This window comes from Amblyomma americanum, chromosome 9 (genome assembly GCF_052857255.1).
Source record: "Amblyomma americanum isolate KBUSLIRL-KWMA chromosome 9, ASM5285725v1, whole genome shotgun sequence".
Classification (NCBI taxonomy): domain Eukaryota; kingdom Metazoa; phylum Arthropoda; class Arachnida; order Ixodida; family Ixodidae; genus Amblyomma; species Amblyomma americanum.
In genome coordinates, this window is record NC_135505.1 from 98538412 (window position 1) to 98564802 (window position 26391).

The 26391-nt window shown below is 50.8% G+C and overlaps 1 protein-coding gene across 1 annotated transcript in view; it reads left to right on the forward strand.

Moving 5' to 3' along the window:
• Positions 1-591: 591 nt before the first annotated feature.
• Positions 592-26391, forward strand: part of LOC144103843 (G1/S-specific cyclin-D2-like) — a 53098-nt gene continuing 27298 nt past the window's right edge. Inside the window, exons 1-3 of the mRNA XM_077636544.1 lie at positions 592-1024; positions 7590-7805; positions 21049-21205. Coding sequence (XP_077492670.1) covers positions 815-1024; positions 7590-7805; positions 21049-21205 — 583 coding nt within the window. The 5' untranslated portion in view covers positions 592-814. The remainder of the gene's footprint in view (positions 1025-7589; positions 7806-21048; positions 21206-26391) is intronic.

The window sequence follows — 26391 nt, forward strand, 5'->3', positions numbered from 1 at the left end:
ACTCGTGTTATTATTCGCCAAGCGGACTTATCGCCGCGGTGGCTCAGTGGTTATTGCGTTCAACTGAGGGGCTCGAGGAGGTGAGACCGAATGCCAACCGCAGCGAACGCATTTCATAAAAAGGGACAAATATAATCTCGTGGCATGCGTTGTAAGAGCATGTTGAAGAACCCCACTTGGTCGAAACTAACCTGGAGCCCTTCACGACGATGTCATTCGCTGTGTTCTTTCATTGCACGCTTAATCTTTAATTTCACGGCGTGACTAAGGTTTGCACCGAAAATGAGACACTAGCAATGTTCATTGACGAGATTAGAAGCGGGTTTTCACACTATCGTATCAGCCCGAAGGAACACAACGACATGACATTCTCCCTGCTTGGTGTTTCAATGCTTCACTGTGCGTTTCTCGTGCGCCTATTACTTCTGCATTTATTTGTATATACATCACTTAACGCTCCGCTACCGCCGTCTGCCCGGTTTAACGGGGTCTCCTCTCCTAGCATCCGACCAACCGGGGAGCGATGAGAGGGGGCGACGCAAGCGCCGCCGCTAAAAGTTGGCGGCCGCGGAGAAACTCGCTCGCTCGCTCGCAGACGACTCTGGCGAGCCGTCGTCTGCGGGCGCTGTTGTAATCGCTCTCCCGCTCTGCAGTCGTGCGGCGTGACTTCGCGGCCCTGGTGGTGGTTACTAATCCCACCCTATTAATCCGCCCGGCGTTTGTCTGTGTCGCTTACCGGATTACCGCCACCCTGGCTCACTTGACGATTAACTCCTGCCAGCAGACGAGCGCCGAAGAAGCGGAGGTAGTGAGCATGGAACTGTTGTGTATGGAGGCACCTCCGCAGTTCGGACCGGCGGTCCCGCGAGCCGCTTTCGATTCCGCCATTGTGGGAACGGACTCAGTGATGGCGAAGTTGTTGGCGCTCCAGGCTCGCTACACGGTGACCTGCGACTACTGCAAGCGGGTCCAGACTGAGGTGCTTTCGTCAATGAGGAAGACAGTCGCCATGTGGATGTCAGAGGTGAGTTGTGTGCTTACTGCTGTACTTGTTTTGAGTGTCTCGCTTTGCAGGCGAACGAACAAGTGCGGGGCGCATTCGAACATTTTCTGCTGCCCCTAAATTGAGGCGCTTCTCCACTTGGCATTATAAGACGGAATTTCGAGCTCGAGTATAAATTTAGTTGGTTGGCATGCAACTCACAGCGGTCTTTGGAGACATTTTGCTAACTGCACTGGCCGGACCCTTTTGCGTGACGAGGAATAAAAAAAAAAAGAACCTAGCAGACGAACACTCGTAAACCTAATCTGAACCAACGTTACCTTTCGACAGTCTTACGAGTGTCGGGTTTCGCTCTTCGTATTGTTTGCGTGACCCTGAGCGCTTCGTTGTCGAAGCCCCGAGAGGTGTTATAACTTGCGTTAGTGGGTTTTAACCGTGATGGACTTGCACGACGCTATAGTTTCTGAATGCGCCTAATCGTTCAACTGTTATGGCTGGTTTGAAATTGCGTTGGCGCCATGCAGTGTCCCAAGCTTTCCATAGGTTGTGGCTGTAGGCTCGGTTTCGCGTTTTTTAATGGAATACCCATCGGATGAATATGGAGGCTCGCTAGTCGCGGCCGGCGAGTCGGGAAGGGAATTTCAATATTCTAATCAGCCGCCTTGTTGGAATTTATGAATGTTAAAATGAGCGTTTTGAATCGTATTTTCCGCTCCGCGGCAGATTTCTCGTCAAAATTTTGTTCTGCTTTTTTTATGTTGGACTAGTCTGGACGTCGGTAACAGTGCAGTCGTGCGGATAGTCTTCATTGTTAGGTTCTGGGCATACGGGAACGGAAAGTTAATTTCTTGATTGTTGAGAAGCTTGTTGATTTTCGAGAGCCTACGTTCTGTGGACACCGTTATAGGAGGTTATAGGACCCCCGCCCCCCCTGTTTGAACCCCTTGTACTACACGACGTCGCACCGGAGTTTCTGTTTCTTTTTCTTGACTGTCGAGGAAGGTTTTATTTTGATCCTTGTTGCTGTTTGCTCGTAGTTAAGTATGCGGGCGTCAGTGAATGCATTGTGATGGCTCGAAGAGACTCACGGGCTATGAGAGACACCGCAGTGGAGGGCTCCGGATGAATTGAGACCACTTGGTGTTGTTCAACGTGCGCTGACGTCACACGGGTGTTTTGGCATTTCGAAATGCGGCCGTGCTGTCGGGATTCGATCCTGCGACCTTGGGATCACCAGTTCAACCGCAAAGCCACGTAGTCACCGCGTTCGAACATCTGTTAAGTTCGGTTTAACGGCATTTAACGTACCAAAGCGGCTCAGGATATGAGGGACGCCGTAGTGAAGGGCTCCGTAAATTTCGACTACCTGGGGTTCTTCAATGTGCACTGACATTGCACAGCACACGGGCATTTAGATTATCGCCTCCATCGAAATGCAACCGATAGAGGTGAAATTCGAGAGGCCCGTGTACTGTGCGATGTCAGTTCACGTTCTAGAACCCCAGATTGTTGATTTATATACGATATTTACCTGGCAAAGGACAGGGTTAATTGGAAAGACATGGGAGAGGCATTTGCTCTGCAGTGGGAGTAGTCAGGCTGATGATGATTACGTAGCATAGCGGCTTCTCGAGATGGGCTTGCTCGAATGATGAGCATGGTGCCAGCCAAATGAATTTGTGCGGAAAAATCTGGTAGCTGACAGTTTAGGGTGGCAGCTTTAACTATTCCAGGTCCCTTTTTCTTTAAAACGCGGTCCATGAAACTTTTCTACTGTCTAAGCATCTATGAATTTATTAAGCAACTAGTTGTCGATGCATTTTTGTCCACTTATCCGTTTCAAAGCTTCCTTTTCGAAAACTCCGTACCTTTGGGTGTAGGATCATTTTATTAGGTTAAAGGTACCGTTAGGGATATTACATAAGGGGTGGGCAAAAATAAATGTTCTCTTTATGCATTACGCGCGGATTGTTGATAAACTCACTTGCGCCTGGCGGACAGTCCGAGATATAAATTAAGGGTTAAAACAAGCAAAACACATTAAGCTCTCCGGAAGATAATGACGTCAGACAGCGATAGGTTTTATCCGCCGCTTGTAGATGGCGCACCAATCTGTGAAACTCCGCGAAGTGGCCACTGGGACTTGTCACATTTTGAAGCGAAGTTTGCGCGCTGGTATGCGAGCATATGCGAACAGACTAAGGCTGCAATTTAGCAAAGGCTTTCGTCGGCGTCATGTGTCGAGGTCGTTGTTTCGTATTTAGCCTTCAATGTCGCGCCCATTAAAAGCACAGATCATGAGACAGCATGCTTTATTGTAACTTTTTTTTCTCCAATTTGTACTTGCATCACTTCGCATTGTTGATTTGTCCGAAATGCGCTGTTATCGGAAGACCGTTTCTAAGTCGGTGACGCGTTTCAAAGAAAATTTCAAGAAACGTCCGCAGAAAGAACGTTACTGTAAAGGTTATTAAAAGCCACTCAGCCAAACTATACGGGGAAGCGTCATCAGTCCTTTGCTCTTTTTTTTTAATGACGCGTCACTTTCATAGCGCGATTTGTGACACCTTGTGGCATTTTTCTTTTCCCCTATATGGATAGTGCAAGGCTGCTTCATGTCGCTATCACTACGCGTGTCAGTCGTTGCCATTTCACCAGGTCCTTTTATTATTATTATTTTTACTACTTTCGCCCAAAAAACGAAAGAAAGTCGTCACGAAATTCCTCGCGCGAACGAAAGACGCTCCGTCTTTTTGTGACCTTATTATTTTGATTTCGAAATAAATCTCACTGTCGCTGTTGTTGGCGCGACTGCTGCCGCGCACCGGTGGACTTATTCTCAGTGGGCGTCTCCGCTCAGTAACAAGTTATCACTCTGTTCAAAGGGTGCTTGTGACGCGCGTCAGCCGTTGCTTTTCATGCTGTATTTTTTGAAGGGCGTCTTTTGTTAGCTTCAGTCAAATGGTTAGGCCTAGTTGGAACGCGCTTAATTGCCCTGAACTTTAGCAGCGTGGCCGAGGTGAATGTACAATGGTTTGACGAGAGCGGCGGTGAAAGTTGACGTGCGTGTTCTAGACGAGAAATCGCGGTACGTGCCGTTCGCTACGTCGAAAACCGGTCGTCAACGTCGGGGCTCGGTATAGCTTCCCATAAGGAATCAATTGAGGGCGTTGAAGTCCGTGAAGTCCTGCGAAGTTCGATAGAACAACTGTCAGTGTACCTTGCTGTGAATATACCGACATCATAACCAAAAATTCTGGACTAAAGCATTTTTAAGCGGGGAACCGTTTACGAATAGTTATTTAATATAATGTAAGATTTCACTATAACAATCAACATGTCCGCGAATCACGAGACGACAGTCTTGTATATTTTATTTTTCTGTTAACATTCTTGCTATCGTCAAAAGCGTCCCCCATTGGTTTCCTGTGGCAATCTTAACTGTTCGATGCGATAGATAGAAACACCTTATACGAAAGATTTTGCTCCTTATCATAAGAATAGATCATTACCTTGGTTTGGTTTATAGTTTATGGGGGTTTAACGTGCCAAAGCGACTTAGGCTATGAGAGACGCAGATCATTACCTTCAATATTTCCATAAGTGTGTCTTACAATTTCCCAATTCTCAAGACTTTTTTGTCTGATAATGTTCGGAATGTGTTGGCATACTGCTCGCTTTGTGAAGCGCGTGAAATATTCCAAATACATAGGCGGTCTTTTTAAAGAAATTCGCCTGAAACTAAGTGCTTCTGAGCTCTGCTAGAAACTTGTGTTCCAATATGCAGAATGTTATTTTTTCGTTGTTCTTAGCCGTTTTAAAAAAGCTAGGATATTTTGGGAGCTGCGTAAAAAAAAATAAGAATACAAGAAAGAAGTTCCGCAGGTGGCCGTTCAATGAAAAATTCATCGCTATCACCGCAGTGCTGACCTTTTTGTGTCGCTAACGTAGCCGCGTATGTGCGTTTTAATTCATGAGCGTCGGAAACACTTTTTAGTTTTTATTATTTTTTTTATGTACTGCTACGCCGACGGCATTTCGTTGACGCCAGTCGAGGTCGACACCGACGGGCCGTTTGGCTGTTTCTGACTTCGTTTCTACATCCAGGGGCTACAGCTTTGTACTGAAGGTTATAGTACGTTCCGTCAAAGTTCAACAACAAATGTCCATGTCGCTTATCTCGCCGCTTCTAAGTTTGCCCAACTTGAAGCGTCCGTCCGGCTCATTTCGCGCGATACGGCAGACAGACCTAAGTAAACGCTGTCGTTGAAACCCACCGCTGACCGCCACCTCCGAGTGGAATATTGCTTCACAATTCCGGGGGTATATCAGTTTCGAGCACATATTAGTCCATTTTTCTTTCACCAAGTTCCACACGTAGCTTCCTCGAAGAAAATTGGTTTTTGGGGAAAGGAAATGGGCAGTATCTGTCTCACATATCGGCGGACACCTGAACCGCGCCGCAAGGAAAGGGAAAAATGAGGGAGTGAAAGAAGAAAGGAGAAAAGAGGTGCCGTAGTGGAAGGCTCCGGAATAATGTCGACCACCTGGGGATCTTTAACGTGCACTGACATCGCACAGCACACGGGCGCCTTTTGCGTTTCGCCTCCATCGAAACGCAGCCGCCGCGGTCGGGATCGAACCCGGGTACTCCGGATCAGTAGCCGAGCGCCCCAACCAATGAGCCACCGCGGCGGATAATAATAATAATAATAATAATAATAATAATAATAATAATAATAATAATAATAATAATAATTGGTTTTGGGGGAAAGGAAATAGCGCAGTATCTGTCTCATATATCGTTGGACACCTGAACCGCGCCGTAAGGGAAGGGATAAAGGCGGGAGTGAAAGAAGAAACGAAGAGAGAGGTGCCGTAGTGGAGGGCTCCGGAATAATTTCGACCACCTGGGGATCTTTAACGTGCACTGACATCGCACAGCACACGGGCGCCTTAGCGTTTTTCCTTCATAAAAACGCAGCCGCCGCGGTCGGGTTTGAACCCGGGAACTCCGGATCAGTAGCCGAGCGCCCCAAGCAATGAGCCACCGCGGCGGATAATGTGGTTTTGGTTTTGGGGGGGAAAGGAAATGGCTCAGTATCTGTCTCATATATCGTTGGACACCTGAACCGCGCCGTAAGGGAAGGGATAAAGGCGGGAGTGGAATAAGAAAGGAAGAGATAGGTGCCGTAGTGGAGGGTTCCGGAATAATTTCGGCCACCTGGGGATCTTTAACGTGCACTGACATCGCACAGCACACGGGCGCCTTAGCGTTTTTCCTCCATGAAAACGCAGCCGCCGCGGTCGGGTTCGAACCCGGGAACTCCGGATCAGTAGTCGAGCGCTCTAACCACTGATAATGTGTGTTTCTTAATTCAGATTCCCGGTAAAAACAGCCGACTGGAATTCCGTCAGTTTCCCTTCCCTTGAAACTAGCAGCACGGTTGGGTGACTGGCACAAAGCGAAGTTTGCTTTATGGTTTATGGGGGTTTAACGTCCCAAAGCGACTCAGGCTATGAGGGACGCCGTAGCGAAGGGCTCCGGAAATTTCGACCGCCTGGGGCTCTTGCTCTGACATCGCGCAGCACACGGGCCTCCAGAATTTCGCCTCCATCGAAATTCGACGGCCGTGGCCGGGGTCGAACCCACGTCTTCCCGGTCAGCAGCCGAGCGCCGTAACCACTCAGCCACCTCGGCGGCAATAAACCGAAGGACAAGCTGCCAGAGTTCTGTCGTACTTCGGGCGTGTTAAGGCCTTGAAACTGAATCGATGAGGAGTTGCACAGAGCAGTAATAATTAAGAGGAGGTTGGCGGTTTGGTGAATGATTATGAGAGAGGACAATGTGGAGGTTCCGGCTAATAACGCGCAATCTTTTGGTAAGCGCAACTGTGGGAACCTGACAAGTATCCTTATTTCTAAGTGTATGTATTCATCTCCGTGTCTGCTTTAATCTCTTATGCGTGGCTTGGTCCGCATCTATCTTTTTTTCGAAAAATGCTGCTAGGGTCTAAACTTACACAAACGCATCACCACAAACGTCATTAGCTGCGACCGCGCCCACGAGTCAATCAGAACTATGTCGTACAGTATACACTGCCCAAGATCCTGGGAACTTTACCCCTTTCCTTTCTTTAAATAATAATAATTGGTTTTTGGGGAAAGGAAAATGGCGCAGTATCTGTCTCATATATCGTTAGACACCTGAACCGCGCCGTAAGGGAAGGGATAAACGAGGGAGTGAAAGAAGAAAGGAAGAGAGAGGTGCCGTAGTGGAGGGCTCCGGAATAATTTCGACCACTTGGGGATGTTTAACGTGCACTGACATCGCAGAGCACACGGTCGCCTTAGCGTTTCGACTCCATAAAAACGCAGCCGCCGCGGTCGGGTTCGAACCCGGGAACTCCGGATCAGTAGCCGAGCCCCTAACCACTGAGCCACCGCGGTGGGTCCCTTTCTTTACACCTTACACTCTAAACAGAAGGGAGTAAAAGGGCAGCTTACTCCATTTTTACTCCTGTGCAGGCGTATTCTTGTTTAGACTCAAGACACGTCCTCCACGTGTGTTCTTTGTCGTGTCCAGGTGTGCGAAGACCAGGGCTGCGAAGACTCCGTCTTCCCGACTGCCATGAACCTACTCGACCGGTACCTGTCCCTGACCGCGGTTCGCAAGACGCACCTGCAGCTGCTGGGTTGTGTCTGCCTGCTGCTGGCCTCCAAGATGCGCCAGACGAGGGCGCTCTCCGTCGACGCGCTCGTCTACTTCACCGACGACTCGGTCATGCACCAGGAGATACAGGTGAGTCAACTGCCCCCCTCCTCTCCCTCTGGTTATCTCTCCATGGAGACTAGGCTTGACTTTACCGTGTGCAGCATAGGTACCAAACTTCATTAAAGGGACAGAGCAGCAAATTCTAAGCACAATTTTTTTCCCTGCTCAATAGAAAACTTGCTGTCTGAAGTGCTGTATTCCGATACTCTTTTATTGGAAACGTTGTAGAAAAATTTCACCGATAATTTTAATTCAGTTCATGAGCCCGTTTTAATGTGTCCCGATGCTGGAAGCCATGATCAACGAGCGCGATGGCGATTGCACGTCGTCAGAAGCGCTGTGCCAAAAACTAAGATAAATCTCACCCGCCTGATATCAATAAGGTATTTTTGCCATATAAAGTAGCGTCCAGTTCAGTTTCCACATCCAAAGCTGCTACGGCACTATGATTTACGCCTCGTCGACAAAGGTTTAGTAGACCGTGGCTGCCGCTCCATCCAAGAAATTCACAACACTGTGGCGCCATCTAGTTACAAAAGCTAAAAGCGCATAGTCGACGATGCGAAGGGAGAGTTGCATTGAAGAGAGTGTAAGCTACGAGAAAATAGGACGAACACTCCTGAAAAAAAAAAAAACAGTGTGCGCTTAAAACAAACGATTTTTTACCGGGATGTGGTCACATGGCCACTCAGGCTCAAGACGGCCTTTTATGCGATTTTTAATGTTAAATATGACTTAGAAATCCTCATTCTTTGATATTGCAGTGCTCAATTCTTACGACTGAGGCATGATCCTTTCATTTCCGGCATAATCTCATGACAGGTTTCGGTCAGTGTTCGGTCCCTTTAACTGTTAACAAGCCACCTACCTTCAGAGGGCCCAACTTCTAACGGTTCCGCGATTCATAGGGAATGTGTGGCTTGAAATGGGAATCGCTTCAAGCATATCATAAAATTGTCGAAAAAAAAACCTAGTTTAGGGGAAGACTACTGCAACTTCGAAGCCAAGAGGACAACAAAGGGCCGTTAAGGAGTGTGACGATAACGTGACAGAGAGAACTGAACTAAACTAACCCGTTAGCATAAGCAAAACCAGCAAAAATATGGAGGGGGTTTGGGGGGCTTCAAGCTAGACATTGCTTCCTCTAGCTAGACATTGCCTCCTGCAAAAGCCCGAAAGCAGGCTTCGGGCATCATCTATAGAGCGTGTGCTTTCATCGGCTCCAGGTTGGTACTGAACCTGTGGTGGTCCCCCGCGTTCAATACCCTTGAAAAGTACCCGGAACCTTAAGCCTCGAAATTAGTTCCTGCGTCCTATCTGGAAATCAGAGCCGCTTTGTACCTTAACGCCGCATCCGGAGGAGACTACAAACCCTTTCCCCCTACATCTGGAAACGGGCGCTCCTCTGCTTTTGCCCTGCTTTGGGTTCGACGATTCCAGTAGCGGGCCCTACCGCGAATGACCTTTGACCCCGGCCAGCGGGAGGCGAAGGTCGGTGGCAGAGGGGTTCGAATAGCGGTCACGTGCGCGGGCCTGACTCCAGAGGACGCTCGGTCAAGCGCGAGAAGCGACGGCGGGCGGGGAATCCCTTATTCCGAGCCGATGCCCTGAATCGGAGGCGAAAGAAGCGTGTCCGCCCGGTGGGAAGTGAAATCGGAGAGAGTGTTGAGATTGAATGGCGACAAGAAAAGCAAGACAGCACAGGCCCTCTAGTGGCAGGCGGTGGAGAGAGAGTTCGTGAAGCCTCGCAGCGGGGTGCAGAGGTCAATGCGAGTGACGGGGAGGGAAGGTGCCGGAGGGTATGGGGGCAGCGCGTCAGACGCAGACTGGACCTCACCTTTCATTCTTCCGTCCAGGATGAACGAGTGAGGGGCACATTCTGACACTTTCGCTGCTCTGTTAGAAGGGTTGCCGGCTGGAGGGAGTCCCTTGTTGTTTATTTATTGTCCGTTTAAACGCGTGTTTTTGTGTGGCGGGCCGCTTGGAAGTCCCGCTACCTGTGTGTCAATGGGAGGGACAGTGCGCCGTAGAGTGTTGAGGGCTTGTTGACGTCAGGAGGGTCTGCCCCTCCTCTCTCACCTCCCGGTCTGGGCAGTTCTGTCTCTGTCTGCGTTGTTATGGCTGGCGCTTGTTGCAGACGCGTCTGGCGTTGTTGTCCCACGTCGCGTTTTTGCTTTTCGTCTGCTCGCCCGTCTGCTACCATTTCTGACCTTGTGCTTTCCGTATGGAATACCGTTCCGGGGCTTATTATTCTCGTCTGCGGACCGTTCTACGCTTGTACTTATTCTACGCTACACTTTCTGTGTTTGTACCTTTTTGTTTGCTATCTTTTTCGTGTTAGTGTTCTTGTTGTTCTGCTAGAATTCCTCTCCGCCTCTTCCTTCTTCTTTTTCGCCTCTAAACTTTTTCACTTGTGCGCGCTTTTCGTCTGCTTGGCATCGTCTGCGTTTCTTCTCATTTATTGTCTGCTCAGAACTCAGTGACTCCCAAGGGCAATGACCTTTCGTCAACCAACTGCTGCCGCTCCCAATTGCGAAAAATTTCTCCCCATTAGCCGTCGTTTCCGTATCGTGCAGGAGGAATCGCTGCCTTCCGGCCCACGTCTGCGCTGCGTAACGTGTCCAGCCTGCGATTTCCAAGCGATACATTTTTTTCTTTTGCCGCTATTTCTCTCCTCAGGGGCCATTCTGACAAATGACCCTCTCTTCCGCCGCGACGTCTTATCACCGCTGGCCACCGTTAGATGGCGCGCTTTGCGGCGATCGCTATCGAGCCGACATCCGGCGTTTTCTTTTCTTCTTTTTTTTTGCGTGAATCCGCTAAAACGGGATTCACCGCTACCAGGCCGAAATATGCACGCGGAAAGGCACCTTCGTGACTCCGGCTCCCTCGCGCGCCGCGCACCATTAGGGACCGATTATTCAAATCACCTGCTCGAGTGGACCATTTTGTGACGCGAGGCCGCAGCGAACCTGGTTTCATCCCTGCGGCTTGCTTCTGGTAGTATTTTTTTATTTTTATACTTCTTAACGTTTGCGTTGTATCGGACTTCATGACACAAGCGTGCGTTGTTCGCTCGGTTGCGTAATTGTCCCGCTAGAGGGCCTCTGGTCACGTGGACGGCCTCCCTTTGGCCGCAGTCTTCAGCACGACGTGTGTTTCACCGTTTCACCGTGGGGACATCTGTCTTCAATGGTCCGGGGCATGAGCAGACGTTTCCCTCTGGAGGACGGGATGAGTTCTCAGATAAGCTGGAGGGGCGCAAGGTGCTGGACCGTGGAACTCCTGTAATAGCAGCTTAGAGGGAACCACTCTCCTAACCGTTTAAAAGAAAGAAAAAGTACCAATGCTAAGAGGGAGGTGCGTTTCTGGGACGGTTCTTTGAACCCCAAGCTCGGTGGGCCTTTAGAGTGCACGCATCATGGCTTCCTGGCGCCTGTTTTATTAGGCGTTTGCGGCTGAGTTGAATTTCGTCAAAGGCTACTAGCGTTACCATGCGGACCGGTCTTATGTCGACTTGTAATCCTTCTGCTGAGTCGGCCGTTTCGCGAAGTGCCTGCGGTTCTTTACAACCGCGAAGAAGCGGCGCCTCACGAAGGAGTTATCACGGAGGCCATGCTGCTGGCCGCGACAGATTAGAAGCGCTGCAATGATCACTACGTCTGAGTTCATGGTATGCATTCGGCGACAATGTGAAAAGCCTCCAGCGGCTATGAAAAGCTTGGTGTGTTCTATGACTTGAACAAACGCGGTCGCATTGCCTGCGGAAGAACACATGCAGACGTGGCAATTAGAACAGCTGTTGCCAGTTTGATTCCATCAACGCCCGCTGCCATTCTAGCATCAGGAAGCTTCGCTACGTTCTTCGTTTTCGTAGAAGATTGCCGACAGCGGACACGGGCTAGTGAATGCGACGTCATTCATGGGAAGGAATGTCAGCTTGAATAGTGCTGAAGCCTTCCCTCTTATGCGGGACTTGACAGCACCGTGCTCTTTACTGCCCGGTGCCGTCCTTCGAACGCCAAGAAAAGCTGTGCTTTTCGACATTGTTGTTGAAAGACTATTGACAGTGCTCATCGGCAAGGGAATGGAAGGCCGCTCATAGGAAAGAATCTCTGGTGGAATCGTATAGAGGCGTTCCCTTTTAAACTGGACACGACTGTAACGAAGACTCAGTCATAAAAAAGGTATAAATAGCACAGCGGTTTTTCCTTGGAGTCATTCGGGCCCGCCACAACCATGAGACTCTTATGAGACCAACCATTACTCCTCTGGAGACTACTTCCACAGATGACACCGGCCATAGTTAGTCCCCATGCAAGTACTAAACATTCGTCGCGAGCAGTAAACGCTGCATTATTTAATCCCGTTTAATCACTGCCCCCGGATTTGGCTTGCAGCAGCCTCTTAATAAACACTGCTCCCCTATTGATCATCCTACCAGGAAACTCCCGTCTCTGTCTGCAGCAGGCCGCGCACCGTGCAAGGTCATTACCTGCAATGTCAAGATCCCCGCCGCCCGAAGCACGCCGCACAGACTGTTTTCCTTTTGAACGCTGTGTACCAGCTGCTGCGCAGGAGGAGCCGTGCCATGACGACGACTGGCGCCACCGCGTCGACTTCATGGGTGCGAGCTAGACAGACCGGAGTGCCCGCCGCACAATGGCCTTCTCTCTGGGCCTGCAGTCCCCTGCTGCAGCGCCGAATGTCTCTCTCTCGCCGTTTGTCTCTGATTTTTTTTCTTTCCCGCGACAGTGGCCGTAGAGACCTTAAGTTCGCGCTAGGTGCTGCTGTGTGGCCAACGCACAATGCCGCATTGTGCCTTCCTCTCGTTGATGGAAGATCTGCTTATTTCCTCTTGTGTCTCCAGTTCTTGCTTGCTGTCTCTCTGGAAGCACCAGGCGCGAGCAGTTGTTGCTCCTATCCGCACCGCGGTGCGGATTACGCTGGGGCTACAGATTCGGCTTGCATCTCTCCCTCTCCTCCTTCTCCCCCGCCGAACTTCCGGAGAGTCACGTGACTTTTAACAGCAAAGCAGGACCGCGCAGTGCAAAAAAAAAAGTGTCAGCCATGACAGCTGACAACAGTCCACAGGAGTTGAGGTCCTCAGTCCTGGTCTGTCTCTGCCCCTGTGGCGGCGTTCGTGGAGGGAAGGGCTGTCCTCTAGAGGACTGTGCGGAATCCCCCATGCGTGACGAGATTGAGCCGCCCAGTGGGGAAACAAATGCGGCCGATGAATCAGCTCTGCGCAGTGCGCTCGGGCTGTCCTGGAGCACTTTCCAGAAGCTGTGCGACGCTGTTGCTGCCGTTCCTGTTGGAAACTGCGCGCGCGTATTTTTTTTTTTCGTACATCCTGGGCTCTGTTCTTTATCTTCGAGCTAGTTTCTTCCTTGTTTCCGGCTGGCACATGCTGTGTCGTCAAGTTGAACTGCAGCTGGAGGTGGTTGGGGAGGGACTGGTACTTGATGACGAGGATGTCCCGCACATGCGCCGATGTCATTGCAGCTGAGGGAGTGTCAGTCGAGATGTCTGAGTTAAGTGGGCTTTGACAGTCTCTTTGTAAGGTCGCCTGTCTTGTTTTTTTTTTTTTACGAAAAGGGCGGAAGACAGTGTCCCCCGATGTTTGACTTTTCTGGAAGCTTTCATCTCGCGCTGCTGAGGAGTCTTGCAACATCCTTGTCAGTCAATCCCCGCGAAGGTAAGAACTGTTCTTCGAACGTGTTGACGGCGTTGACTGTTTTTTTTTTTTTGACCTCTGCAAGGCGCCAGAGTGTCGTCCTGTCACTGTGCAATGCCGAGTGCATTACGCCTAGGAGTGGCGTGGTATTGCAGCTGGCAGCGAGCCGCCTTTGATTTAGTCGGCTTCTGGGGGCGTAGCATCCGGGCGCCGGATGACCTGAGTCGATTTTACCTGTTGACGGCAGACGCGTTATTGGTGTGTCCTGGACAGATCACAGACTACTTCAGAGCCTAATTTTCTTCGTCTTCCTTCGATTTTATTTCACCCCAACTCCCTGCCGAAGCACTATATCGAAATCCCTAACGAAAACTGTTGAATGAAGAATCTCCCAGCAGAGCACTGATACATTACGTTCGCACCAAAATATAAGTGGACAGCAGGCGTCGGTTGTGGGAAGAACACCAGCGCCGATGCTTGACGCTAAGGGACAGCTCATTTGTCCGCAAGATTTATTTATGGTTTATGGGGGTTCAACGTCCCTAAGCGACTCAGGCAATGAGGGACGCCGTAGTGAAGAGCTCCGGAAATTTCGACCTCCTGGGGTTCTTTAACGTCCGCTGACATCAGTACACGGGGCTCTAGAATTTCGCCTCCATCGAAATTCGACCGTCGCGGCCGGGATCGAACCCGCGTCTTTCGGGCCAGCAGCCGAGCGCCATTACCGCTGAGCCGCCGCGACGGCACTTGTCCGCAAGAGATCTTAAACGGAGAAAACGCAGCGTACAACGCTCACATTCTTCACAAGTGGTCTCTTTCCGGGCATGAAACACCCATGCCCAACAGATGCATCTACTGCCAGGAATACTGTAGAATGGATCTCCAACAAATTTTATGAACTTGCTCATCTTTCTCACGTGGGGGACACAAAACATTCAGCACGTACCACATGACGTCATAACCACCCTAGGACACCAGGTACGATCAAGGGCCGCAGCACAACATGCCATCGCGGCATGCGGAAGTGAGTGCGGCTTACTTCGAGTATAGTTTATAAGATACATCGACTGACTTCCGACGCGCAGCTGTGAAGGCTTTGAAAACGACCGACTGCATTTACACCCCCATCCCTCCTAGTTATACCAAACAGCGACCTAGAGTCGTCCTTCTCTCGCAATAAAGGATTCATTCATTCATTCATTTCAGAGCGACAGCTTTTAGGTCAAGTTTTCCAGTTTTGCGGCGTTGACGTAGCACCGCGTCATTCTGATTGGTCACCGAGGAGTGACGTCATTCCGAACGTAACTCACTGCATGCTACCCAATCAACGTGGCGCAAAAATTGGCAGTGGCTTAGCTCGGCTATGCCAGGGTGTACGTAGCGAAAGCTAAGGCATAGCTTGGTTAGTCTTGATTAATCTTGATTCCAAGTCCAGGTTAGTCTGGTTGTCTGGCCAGTTGTCACGCGGTTGGTCACGTGACCAGTCACGTGGTGCGGTGCGACCACGGTGGGACTGCGAGTTCGTGGCCAGTGTAGCTTTCGCTACAATATGCGCTGCACCGTGTTGATTGAGCCGAGCGCAGTGGCGTGACTCGTGACAGCACAGTGCCATCAAGTGCATTCTTTCGAGGAGACAATTATTAACGAATAAATAATATGCTATTTACCACCACGAACAGTTGTCGCTGAGTGTCGAGCTACTCTCTGGTAGCCGTTCTGTGAGCCTCCTTTTTTTTTTTATAGCTTCCTCGGCACACTGTCCATACCACTGTCCTTTGACTACTTTTGATATTTCGTGCACGGTGCTTCAGCACCTGTGCTCAGAGTTCTCGAATCTGGCTTTTCTTGCATCTACTGGGTTTACTGTAGAGTGCCGCTTTATTCATCTATGCGGTATTCTGGGCGTTATCCCGGGCGCGATATGGCATGTAGCCACGTAGGAACGGCAAGCAACATGAACAGTAAGCTGTCGAGCTCCGGCGTGCCACGGTATTCACTCCCCACAGGGCAGGAATAGATTATGTACCCTGCTCATTTCCGAGGGAGGCTTCAAATGTCACCACCTTTTGTGGCCAGCGTCGCCATCCTTTATGTTAGTGTCGTCAGTGCATTTGAAAATAGTAGTCGAGATTCGGTAAAAAAAAAAAAAAACGCGAGGAAATACGACTTGCTCACAGTATTCGTTGCTCAGCCACAGTGTTAAACGAATTCAATGCTGTTTTCATGTGACGTCAAATGCAATTCGGCCAACTTTGTACGGCACTGCGTACTGGACCCTGGTAAGGGCCGATTAAGACCGTCGACCTTTCCGCCTAGGTGGCTTCTCTGGAACGTTCACTTTCTATTCTACATGTAGTTCATGTGGGTATAAACGAGGCGACAGATTCCTCCGGTGACATTCGTGGTTAATGGCGCTGGTTATTGCGAATAGCGTTTGTGAAGAGGATTGCCTAATTAGGTCAGTGCTGCTACAATCCGATCTTTCGTGGCATCCGGGACATATTTTTACTTGCCTGGTATCTGCGTACTCCCTGTAGGCAGGGAGAGTGCGGGTCTTGGCTGATTTATCCTCCAATTTGGCAACAGCCTGCGGGATCCGCTGACGTCTGACATCTTGCGTAAAAGTATATTACTTTTGTGCCTGCAGTGATGTGCGCGGCGAAGTTCACTGCAAATGTCAAGTCTCAGTATTTCGAAGTGCGCAGGAATCTGCAGCTGCCTGGCGCGGTCATAGCCTTTCCCTTCCCCCGTGACGTCAGCATCTTGGCAGTGCCATTTCTAGCGCAATCGCCGGCTCTCGTCGTCTTCGGCTCGCTTCGCTGCCGTCGTGTCGCGTATACGCGGGGCTGAGTTGACGTCACTGTGCCCCGTCGGGCGAGCATCCATCAGCGGCGAGATTCGTGGCGCCTCACGTCGATTTCACGGAGTCGTTGACCCGCGCGTGTCTGTAATGGTGACGCGGTGTGGTTATGCGACAGGAGGCAGATTCCATGCTGAATGGATGTTTGGCGGTTCCTTGTGCCGATGCAATCGAATGATCCGTTACTCTCTGAATGATCGTCCATTTTCGTCAGTATTTTCGAAAAACGCTGTACATTGTAACGAGGACACCTTATTACGAGAGGAAGTATAGGAAGCGGCTGCCTTGCCTTGAACGTATACAGTACGTACTATTAAATGGTAATACAGTAACCGCTGCCTGGGTTCCAATTAATGTTTTAACAAGCTGTATCGGCAGCGCTAATGTTATGTCTGTGTGTAAAATCTCACAACTCGGCGAGGCAAACTCAGTTGAAAACGCTTACGGTTTTGAGAATATTTGCTGAAAGTGGGAAAAAAAAAGCCTCTTCGTTGTAGCGAGTTTTTCGGGACGAACACTTTGCAATAGGCGGACATTGCGGATCGCTCGGACCGCACTCGCAGTGGTCTCCTTCATTCCTTGTACCTATCCTTGAGTCCCTTATATTATACAGTGCTAACCGTACGAAGGATGTTGGCCCGTTTCGCGACTTCCGGCGTCTGCACAGGATAAGCGCAGGTGTACGGCAAGAGTTGATTGAGATTTGCACAGGTGTACACCTGTGCGTGCGGACGTTTGATCAAAACTAGGTGTACGGCAAGAGTTGATTGAGATTTGCACAGGTGTACACCTGTGCGTGCGGACGTTTGAACAAAACTGAGTGGATGCGGAAGACTGTATGGGCACCGGGAAATGCCGGACAGCAGCAGACTGATGACCAGGCACACGGAAAAGTTAGAATGCCAGTACACTTCAGGCATCAATACGCGTTCCTCTCTCGCTCAGAAGCGTCGAAGAGAAGGCGATCTCGAGGTGAGCATTCTCAATGGGCGCGTAAACAAGTCGCGAACGGCAATCGCAGCGGTGGCGGAGGCTTTTGTCCCCAGAGCCGCATTCCGTCGAAGTCACCCGCGTGCTCTGATCGCCTTGTCTCTGCACCGCTTGCGACAGCGATTCGTGGCAGCAGCTTCGTGTCGGCGGCGCCTGGGAGTCGCATACCTCCTCGCCACTTGGATTGAGGTCGCGCGCGATTTGCGGGGAAGCCGACCTTAGCCTGGCTTTTCTTTGTCTATCTTTGTCTATCCGTCATGCTTCTTCTGTCTTGAGATAGATAGAAAAGATAAGAATATCACGAAAACACACGACATATAGCACTAACGATATTGTACTGTACGGTTTGGTTCGGTAAGGTACTGTTCGGTAAAGTTCGGTACGGTACGGTTCGGTAAAGTTCGGTACGGTACGGTTCGGTCCGATAAGGTATGGTATTATGGTATTGTATTGTAAGTCGGATTTAATGTCTCACAACGACACGTTAGCCTCAAGGGGAGGGGGGGGGGGGGGGTACGCCGTAGTGCAAGACGCCGAAAGAATAATTTCGAACACCTGGAATAGATCGCACAAAATATGGGCGTGTTTTTTGCATATCGCAATATTCATAGCACTGCAGCCGCTAAGGCCAGAGATTCGGTTCCACGGTTTTGGTCTCAGGCTCCGGACACCAGAGCTGTGACGATCTGTGTTCTGAAATATTGCATTCGGCCGTAATGGGCAGAGGACTGAAGAATTGTACACAACGTAGACAGAAAACGTAATACATTAGCATATGCTATAGGAGATTGCCGTCCTGAATCCACCAGCTTCGATGACTGAGGACGAGGAGTTTGAAGGGTGGCTGTAGTTGGCGCTAGCTTATTGGTTCAAATGATCGCCGTGCAATTTAGCTTCTTGAATCTCAGTGTTCGACGTTCCACGCATCGGCAGATTGGATCCGAAGAGACGTCCGTGTTGCTCGTAGGGTCCATTTAATGTCTGAATTTGATGTAAAAAAAGCATAGTGGACGAAAAAAAAATGTTTCCGAAGCCACGACAGACGGCAGGGGCTCTCACGAAGTTTCTGCTATTGTTTCTTTGTTTACTTTAGGGCATGGACCTCGATATTACATTTTTTCTTCCTCTATACATATTCTATGTCGTTGTTTGGTGATGGTTGTACAATACACGATTTTTTATAACCCTTCTTATTTGCATATGTGTGCAAACCCTTGTACATCCATTTATAAAAAGAAATTGCCCGGACGGAGGCTGTTTAAAGGCCCGTACAGCATCCCCCGTAAAGTGACATACGGAAGGCGCATATACAACATTACGCAGGTGGTGAGATTTAAAAAAAAATGAAAGTGCGGCGTGCTCTGTGAACAGCGCAACGAAATAACGAGTGGGTAGGGAAAAAAATCTTTAGAAGACAACGAAAACAAGCCACGTATATATATCACCACCTTGCGGGTTGCCCCCTGCACTTGCCCGCCCTTCGACAGGTTGCGGCGTCGTTTGTGTTGGCAACCTCTCGATGCGTGTGCGCGACCTGATCAACCCGCATTTTTTTCTCCCTTTCTTACACTCTTCTTGTTTTTTCTTTATCCATCGTTCAATTTCTTTCCTGTAGCTGCTTTCTTTCCACCGCCTCGCCTTCACTCCTTCGCCCGCAGCGTGCCATCTGTTCGCGCCTCGTCTCCCGTGTGGGCTTGGCTTGGCTGTGTCTCCTAACACAACCCCCTCCCCGTACCTTCAGAACGCCCTCTGTCTCGCTGTGTGCGGATACTATTTAACTGCTTGTACCAAAGCCGACAGCGGCTCACCGTTGTCATCGCTGTTTGGCGTGCAAGGCACGGGCTCGCATGCCACAAAGATTCAAACCAAACTTGCCGTCGTTGTCTTTTCGTATGTGTGTGTTTGCATCACGTGTATTGTATGCGAGAATGGCGTCGCGTTGTGGCAGATTCGTCGAGTCGAGGCAGGCACGCTGGGCTGTATGCAGGCAGGGGGGTCTCAGGTGAATCGAGGCAGGTACGCTGGGGTTTCATCGAGGCTGCAGGGAGGGGTCTCAGGTGAATCGGTCGCTGCTGAATGAGAGAGCTACGGCTTTCATCGGTATCCCCCTCTGCAGCAAGAGAGTCCGTTGTTGCGTGCGTGGCTTCTTCTTCTCCGCTGCGTTCGGTGATCGGAGTTCTTAGACATCGGCGTGGTGGATGTACGACGCAGAATCCTCCTCGACCCTTTAACCCCGAACCTCGTGGCACACACCGTCGGGCCCCGGCAAGCCGGGTCCCTTTAAATCGCGTCGATGGATTCACCGACCTCGACTTCTCCTTTTGATATCTTCTTTTTGTTTTGTTTTTTTCAGTTCGTATCCAGCTTTCACCCACGTCCTCTTGTACGGTGTATTGATCGCATTGCGACTGAGTATAACTGCGGGTTGGGGATCAAGCAAGGTGCACCTTTGTCATGTCAGGCGGGTCTGGTTCGCAGTGGGAAAGCGTCGGGTCTTAACCCGCGTATACCGTGTCCCGCTCACACCCTTTCCCCGTCTTTATTTTGCGGGCCTTCTAGATTCTCGCGGGTTGTAGCAAACGATGCGTGAATTGAGGTTACGACCGCGTTGAAGGTCGACCCTTCGCGGCTAGGTGCCGCTGTATGTCCCGCATATTAATGGCGTCAGTCTCATGGAAGGGCTGCTGTTGCCCGTGAGGGAAGGGGTCAAGATAGCAGGGGTCGAAGACAGCTTCGGCTCCAGATGCTCGAGCGACGTATACCCGGAGCCCACATCCGTTCGGCCGTACGCGCGGACTAGCGGGCAACCCCCCCCCCCCCCCCCCCCCCTTTTGCGACGATGTGACGGCGAGTAAATGACCCGAGATTAAAGGGTAGAACGCGGGGAATGAACGGAACATGTGCCCGTGCGCTTTTGCGGTCGTGGCAGGTTGCCAGAGGTAGCGGCGTGGCTTTGCTTGCACCTGTGGTAATTCATTTACCTTCGCTGGCGCGTATCTTCTTTGTTTCTTTTTCAGAGAACGATGGATGCGTGGTTCGTATACATTTGTATGTGTAACACGTCGATTAAAAGGCCATAGCTTACTATACTAGTTTTAGTGTGTGTCTGTGTGTGTGGTGTGTGTGGTGTGTGTGTGTGTGTGTGTGTGTGTGTGTGTGTGTGTGTGTGTGTGTGTGTGTGTGTGTGTGTGTGTGTGTGTGTGTGTGTGTGTGTGTGTGTGTGTGTGTGTGTGTGTGTGTGTGTGTGTGTGTGTGTGTGTGTGTGTGTGTGTGTGTGTGTGTGTGGACTGCTACTAGCGGTAGAGCCAGTCCTATAGGGTGAGCACATCAACTGCTCCTTGACTTAAGCGTCCAGGTCTTGTAATCTGTTGATGAATCCATGTAGCTCAAGGGGTACGTGCAACAGAATACGCTCAGCGACAGGAAGGCAGGTCTCTAATACAAGTCCTTGGCGCTAGGTTATCTCGGGCCTCTGAAAGTGCCACCCAGGCACCCCAGTAACAAGCGGTCCTCAAGGGAAAATGTATATCTCCATGTTAAGTGGCGGGGAGTATTGTTTAGTAATTAAACCTCCAGGAATTCTTCAATGGTAAAAAGAATCCTTCATCTGGAAAGATCTTGGCAGTATGGCAACAGCCAGGCGCCACTGCGCAATGTCCTTGCTTTGGCCACAGTTCTTCGTCCTCAAGGAGGATACGGTCCGCCCCGTTAACGCATCCCTCTGTCTTGTCCCTGTCCCGCAGGCGTGGGAGCTCCAGGTGCTGGACAAACTCGGCTGGGACGTGGCCTGTGTGGTGGCCAACGACTTCGTCGACCATCTGGTGGCCATGCTGGACCTCGCCGACTGCGGCGACACCGTGCGGAGGCATGCAAACGTCTTCATCTCCCTCTGCGCCACCGGTGAGTTCCCGCTTCTCTGACGCCTGCGCTTGCTCATAGGTGTCCCCACACTCCAAGCAAGAAAAGAAGTACAGAAGATGCTACAGTGGATACTCGCTTCTGAACAGCCATTGATTCTTTTAACTGCAAATGGGCATCGGCAACAAGGCATACCATCCTTTTTTGAACGACTGCGGGCATGAAAGTTTCTTTCGGACCCCTTTGCACGGACGGCAGAGCATCCCGAACGCCCTCGAAAGTAGAGGGCGAGGGAACTTTCCTCCGCACGTCTTGACAGCCTAGCGCTGCCGCGAACGGCTATATTAAGAGTCCGCAGAAAAGCCGTTGGCCTGAGAACTTCTGATAGGGACGTTACTTCTTTAGTATATATCAGCGGGATTGCGTCAGATTTCGAAGCGTTTGCAAGAATCGCTTTGGGTGCGATAGCAATCGGCGTCATATCCACAACCCAGTGGTGTAACTACAAGTGCACGGTATAGCGTTTCGCACGCTGAAATTTCCTTAACTGGCTCCTCCACTGCGCACCTGTGTCGCGAGTTTTCCGTTTTGTGCTGCCACGCGCAGCCGTGGGTTCCTCGTAAGCCCCGTCAGCCTCTTTTCTGCCGGAAGAGCTGCAACGCCAAGACCTCTTAACCGCCTCTCAAATCCGCCGCTATCACTGGGAGTGGTCCCCTCGGGGCATTGCTGGTCTCAGCAGCTTTGCTAGAGTTTGGTCGGTGTGCCGACCTGCTGCAACGCCGCGCCTAGTTCTTTTCGCGGCCGTATTTCCTACGCAACTCTTCCCGCTTCTTCGAGGTTCTTTCCGCGGCGTTCCGCTGGTCAAGTGTGGCTGTATACGCCGCTCTCGAATCGGCGCCGGTATTGTGTCAGCAGCGCGCCGAGTCCATTCAAGGAGGAGCTCTTTTAACAGCGTCGCACCACTCTGCTGTGTTTGCAGCTCCCCCCCCCCCCCCCCCCTCTCCGGGTCCCTTCCGCCTTCTCGTCCGCTATCTCGCCACAGGAACGCGGCATCCGGTAGTTTCTTCACTGACCGCGACAGCGATAACGTCTCAGTGTGTGCGCGGAGGCCATCGGACAGTGTGATTTACTGCGCGTGGTCTCCTCATCACTTGGACGAGGAAACTGAGGGGGAGGGGGGGGGGGGGGGCGTATACACGCTGAACACGAATTACAGTCTGTATGGTGGGAGTAAAAAGGGAATAAGCGGTCCTTTAGCACACTCAGGGGCAGGTTAAGCCGCCCAAATTCCGGAGTAGATTTCGATCACTAAAATATACGCAATGCTTACTTTTGTCATCGAAGGCATGTTTGCACTGAAAAGCGTAGTAACTTGACGTAGTTAACCATGGGAGGAAGGATTTAAATGTGGAACTGTAGGTCTTGAGGTTAGCAAATAGAGGAGGTTGAAAGTTCGGTTAAAATGTTCGTAACTGCTAGAACTTCGCGTGTCTCGAAGAGGGAATTTGTGTTCCGTTGCGGAGAATAAGTATTTCGTATTTTTACAGATGGGAATCTACCCTTGCACCTAAAAGGGAGTGTTCTAGAGGGCAGCTTACTTCGTTTTAACTCCTATAAGTGTTAATTCGTGTTTAGAGAGTTCAGTGTTTGAGAGTGGCGTTGCCTGGGAACTGTTTTACCCCTTTGTTCTGGCGAACTTTAAAAACGGCAGAGAAATCAAAAGAGCAATGAATAGAAGCAGTTCCGTGCAAGTACAACAGAAAGAAGTCATAAAATAATTGTGATCTGGAAACAATACAAGGCAACGCGGCAGACAAAACTAATTTGAGAGTAATACAAGACGGCTAAAAACATGCCGCAGGTCACAATATTAGGGGGCAAAACAAGTAAACCAAGGCAAATTTACAGCTACTGTCACTACAAATAAAGTTTAACCGAATTCATGATGCGCCTGGTAGCACGCACCAGTGTTTTTTTTTTTTTACTGATAAATACAGAACCGTATTTCCGAGTGATAGCTGGGGCGTGAAATAGCTGGAGTCGGCTTAAATCCGTTTCCGTCACTCTGAAATCTGAATACTACATGTATTTAATGGTCAGTCAACATTTTCAGAGTTACAGGAGAAGTTTTCTTTCCACACAGCTTTCTGTGCGGCTAGTTGCATCATTGGGTTCGACGTCCTCGCAGGCCGCGAGGGAATGGGGGAAGTCTCTTCGTGACTGCCGCATGTGCTGCAAGGGGATCATTGAACTGGTTGCGGTCGAAGCCAGCCGACGCCACGAAGCGCTGGGTATTGTTCATCGGCCCCCCACCTAGAGGTCGGACACCCGCATTGCGACACCCGCGGTCCTTAAACTCCGCTGTAGCAATTCCCTCTTAAAAATGGTGAGTGTGATTGTGGTGGTGGAAGGGAGTTTGTTCAGGGACATCCGACTCCATTGCACGTTGGTTTCTAGACCGGCAATTTCATTAATAACTAAGTAATTATTTACTCAGTAATAACTATGTGCGGAAGTCGCTGTTTGGTTCTTGAAAAATCGGGAAAATATTGTAACCCACGAGTCACGCAGTAGTGGAGAGCGCATGATTTACTGACAGCACCCATGATTGTTCTCACGACAACCGAAATCTTAGGTACACACGGGTGTTTTCGCCTTTTTCCTGCGTTGGTGCGCGGCGGCGCGGCCGGCCTGGCATCGAACCCGCTAGCCTCTCGCGCTCTCTAACGGGACGTCACAGCCCTTCAGCCACCTCGGCAGGTCTTAAAATCAATAATAAAGAAAAAAAAACATGGCTGCGTGCGCGCGTGCCAAGCTGTCCGAGCGGTTCAGGCACGCGAGCTGTTTGACCAGGTGTTGGTTGCTAATCTGCAAAGAAAGCTAGATACAGAGCAAGCCACAGGGGCCTTTGAGGTGATAGCAGGCCCGCGTAACGAAGCTGCCTGCTCGCGCCCGAGACAGAAGGGCCCCTTGACGTTCGGCGTGTGCCCGTCGAGCTATCCATTGTAGGCCCGACCAGACGCGACGCCGTCCAACAATGGCCCCGAAAGTTCTTCCCTTTTTTCCCCTCGGCGTAGCGTGGTCTGCCCGGCTCTCGCCCCCTCCCCAAACCATCACCTGCCCGAAACCAGTTTCTCCGAGCAGCAGCAGCGGTCCCTTTAAAGATTCAACCCAGAACAGTCCCTTTAAAGACGAGGAACACACCGGAACCGCATCAAGAGCGGATGCCAGCCGTCTAGAGGTTTCTTTCTTTTATAAGAGGAAAAACGGGATTTTTTTCTGGTAGCGAGGGGGAGAGGAGCTTTCTGAATCACCGTTCCATCTGGACTCGGGTTAGGGCCGACTGCGCGGGCTGAGTTGCTTTTTTCTTTTTTTGAAGCCTCGTCTGGTTTGACGCGGCCAGAATACGATGCGCCGTGTGGCTTTCGGCTTGGCTTGCGGCTTCTTCGTCCTGACACGCTTCAGTAAACTCTCTCCTGTGTTTGGGCCCGCGGCAGGAAGTGCGGTTTGCGTAAGCTTTTCGATAAGTTTTTTTTTTCTATCGTTATTTCACTTTCTTCCCTTCATTCATCCTGAAAAACGTCGTCTTTCGTCTCGACCTTGGCAAGCGCAGAGCGCATGCGTCATTCCATCTTTCCTCCCTATACAGGGAGAGCGCGGGTGGTAAGACGATCCTTCTTTCCTGACCTAACCTTCCCGCATGCTCACCGCTTACGCTGACACCCTCACAATTTCAGGCCTGCCTGTACATAGCGCTGCTTGTCTTCTCCGCCTGCCACGCGAATTCGCTGCTTACGCTATCTCCCCCCCCCCCCCTCCCCCCTGCTTTCCCTGCGTACGCGCATGTGTGTGTGTAAAGTATAGTAGTACAGTATGCCTGCCTGTGTGCACGCTTATGGCGCTTGGCGGCGCTGCGGACAATGGCGCGACATCCTCCTCACCGTGGACAGATAGAACACCTGGACGCATCGAAGTAGTTCCCCTTACGACCGCTTGTGTCCCCTCTTTCTGTGTTCTTCCTCCTCTCCTGTTCCAACAATGGGCTTTGGGCCAGCCGGCACGCGCCAAACGCGTGCGCAGCGCAGCGACGCTTTGGGGGCCCCCGCGTCTTTTGTGTTGCCCTCCGGTCGCCGCTCTTGCATTGCGGAGCAGGTTTTTAACTTGTCTGTTTTATACCTTCTCTCACGTGTGTCCCCGCGTTGGAAGACAGACGGGCCCGGCTTGTGTTGGCCCCGGTGTGTGAGCCCCCTTCGTATGCCCCCGCGCTTGGCCTTCGGGCTTCGCCCGTCGACGTCGTCTGCTATGGCTCGCCCGGGTTGGTTGCGTCGTCTGCTCGCCCGGTTCGCCGGCGTCTGCTGCGTGTACTGCCTACCCGTCTGCTATTGGTCTTTTTTGTCTTTAATCGCTAGTCGTTGTCGAGATTTACCGCGGACTTTGCGACAACTATTATTTGCCCTGTAATGTGATTCACATAGTCGTCTCTCTTAAGACGGGGACAGGACCGCAGAAGGAGCTATAAGCGAACTTTCGTCGTGTTCTATGGTAGTACTTGAGTATCGTTTTGTGCGGTCTGGCGAGTGTTTTAGGGGATCAGTTTAGGCTTAGCCCACTCGGCCTAAAGTTGTCTAACGCGGATTAGTTTTGCGAGCAAGTCGAAAGAAATACACGAGCTCAGCTCGCTGCTTGGTTCCCCTGTCCTTAACTATACTTTCATATATTGATTAAGAGACCATCATCCCAGAAAAAGTTCGCTAGTCCTGTCTGGCTGGAACGGAAGACATGACCGTAAATTCCCGCTAGACTACGCCGTTTCCTTCTCGAAATCGACTTCTACGGTTAAAATCTTCATAGCAGGCATTGTGCCCCTCCAAATGTCCCTTTCTCAAGGTTAAGGTAGTTAGGATTGTCAGGGCAGAGCTATTAGGCAAAGGCTGAACGGGTATCGGAACTCCTGGGGTAAGCGCAGTGGTGGTGGTATTCAAAAAGGGGAGGTCCTCGCTACTGTAAACGGAGCCAGCATAGGGCGCCCATGGCGCCGGGGGGTTAGAACACCCCTCTATATCTCGCGGCGTGCGCCCGGACCCAGCTGTTTCCGGTCCCTTTCGGGCTGCCTGTTGTCGATCTCTCTTCATCTGCGCTCCCTTTCCGGAGGGTAGGCACGCTTATTGATTTTTCGCCATGGAAAAGAGAAAAGAGGGAGGGGGGGAGGGGGGTATCCGCGATCCGAC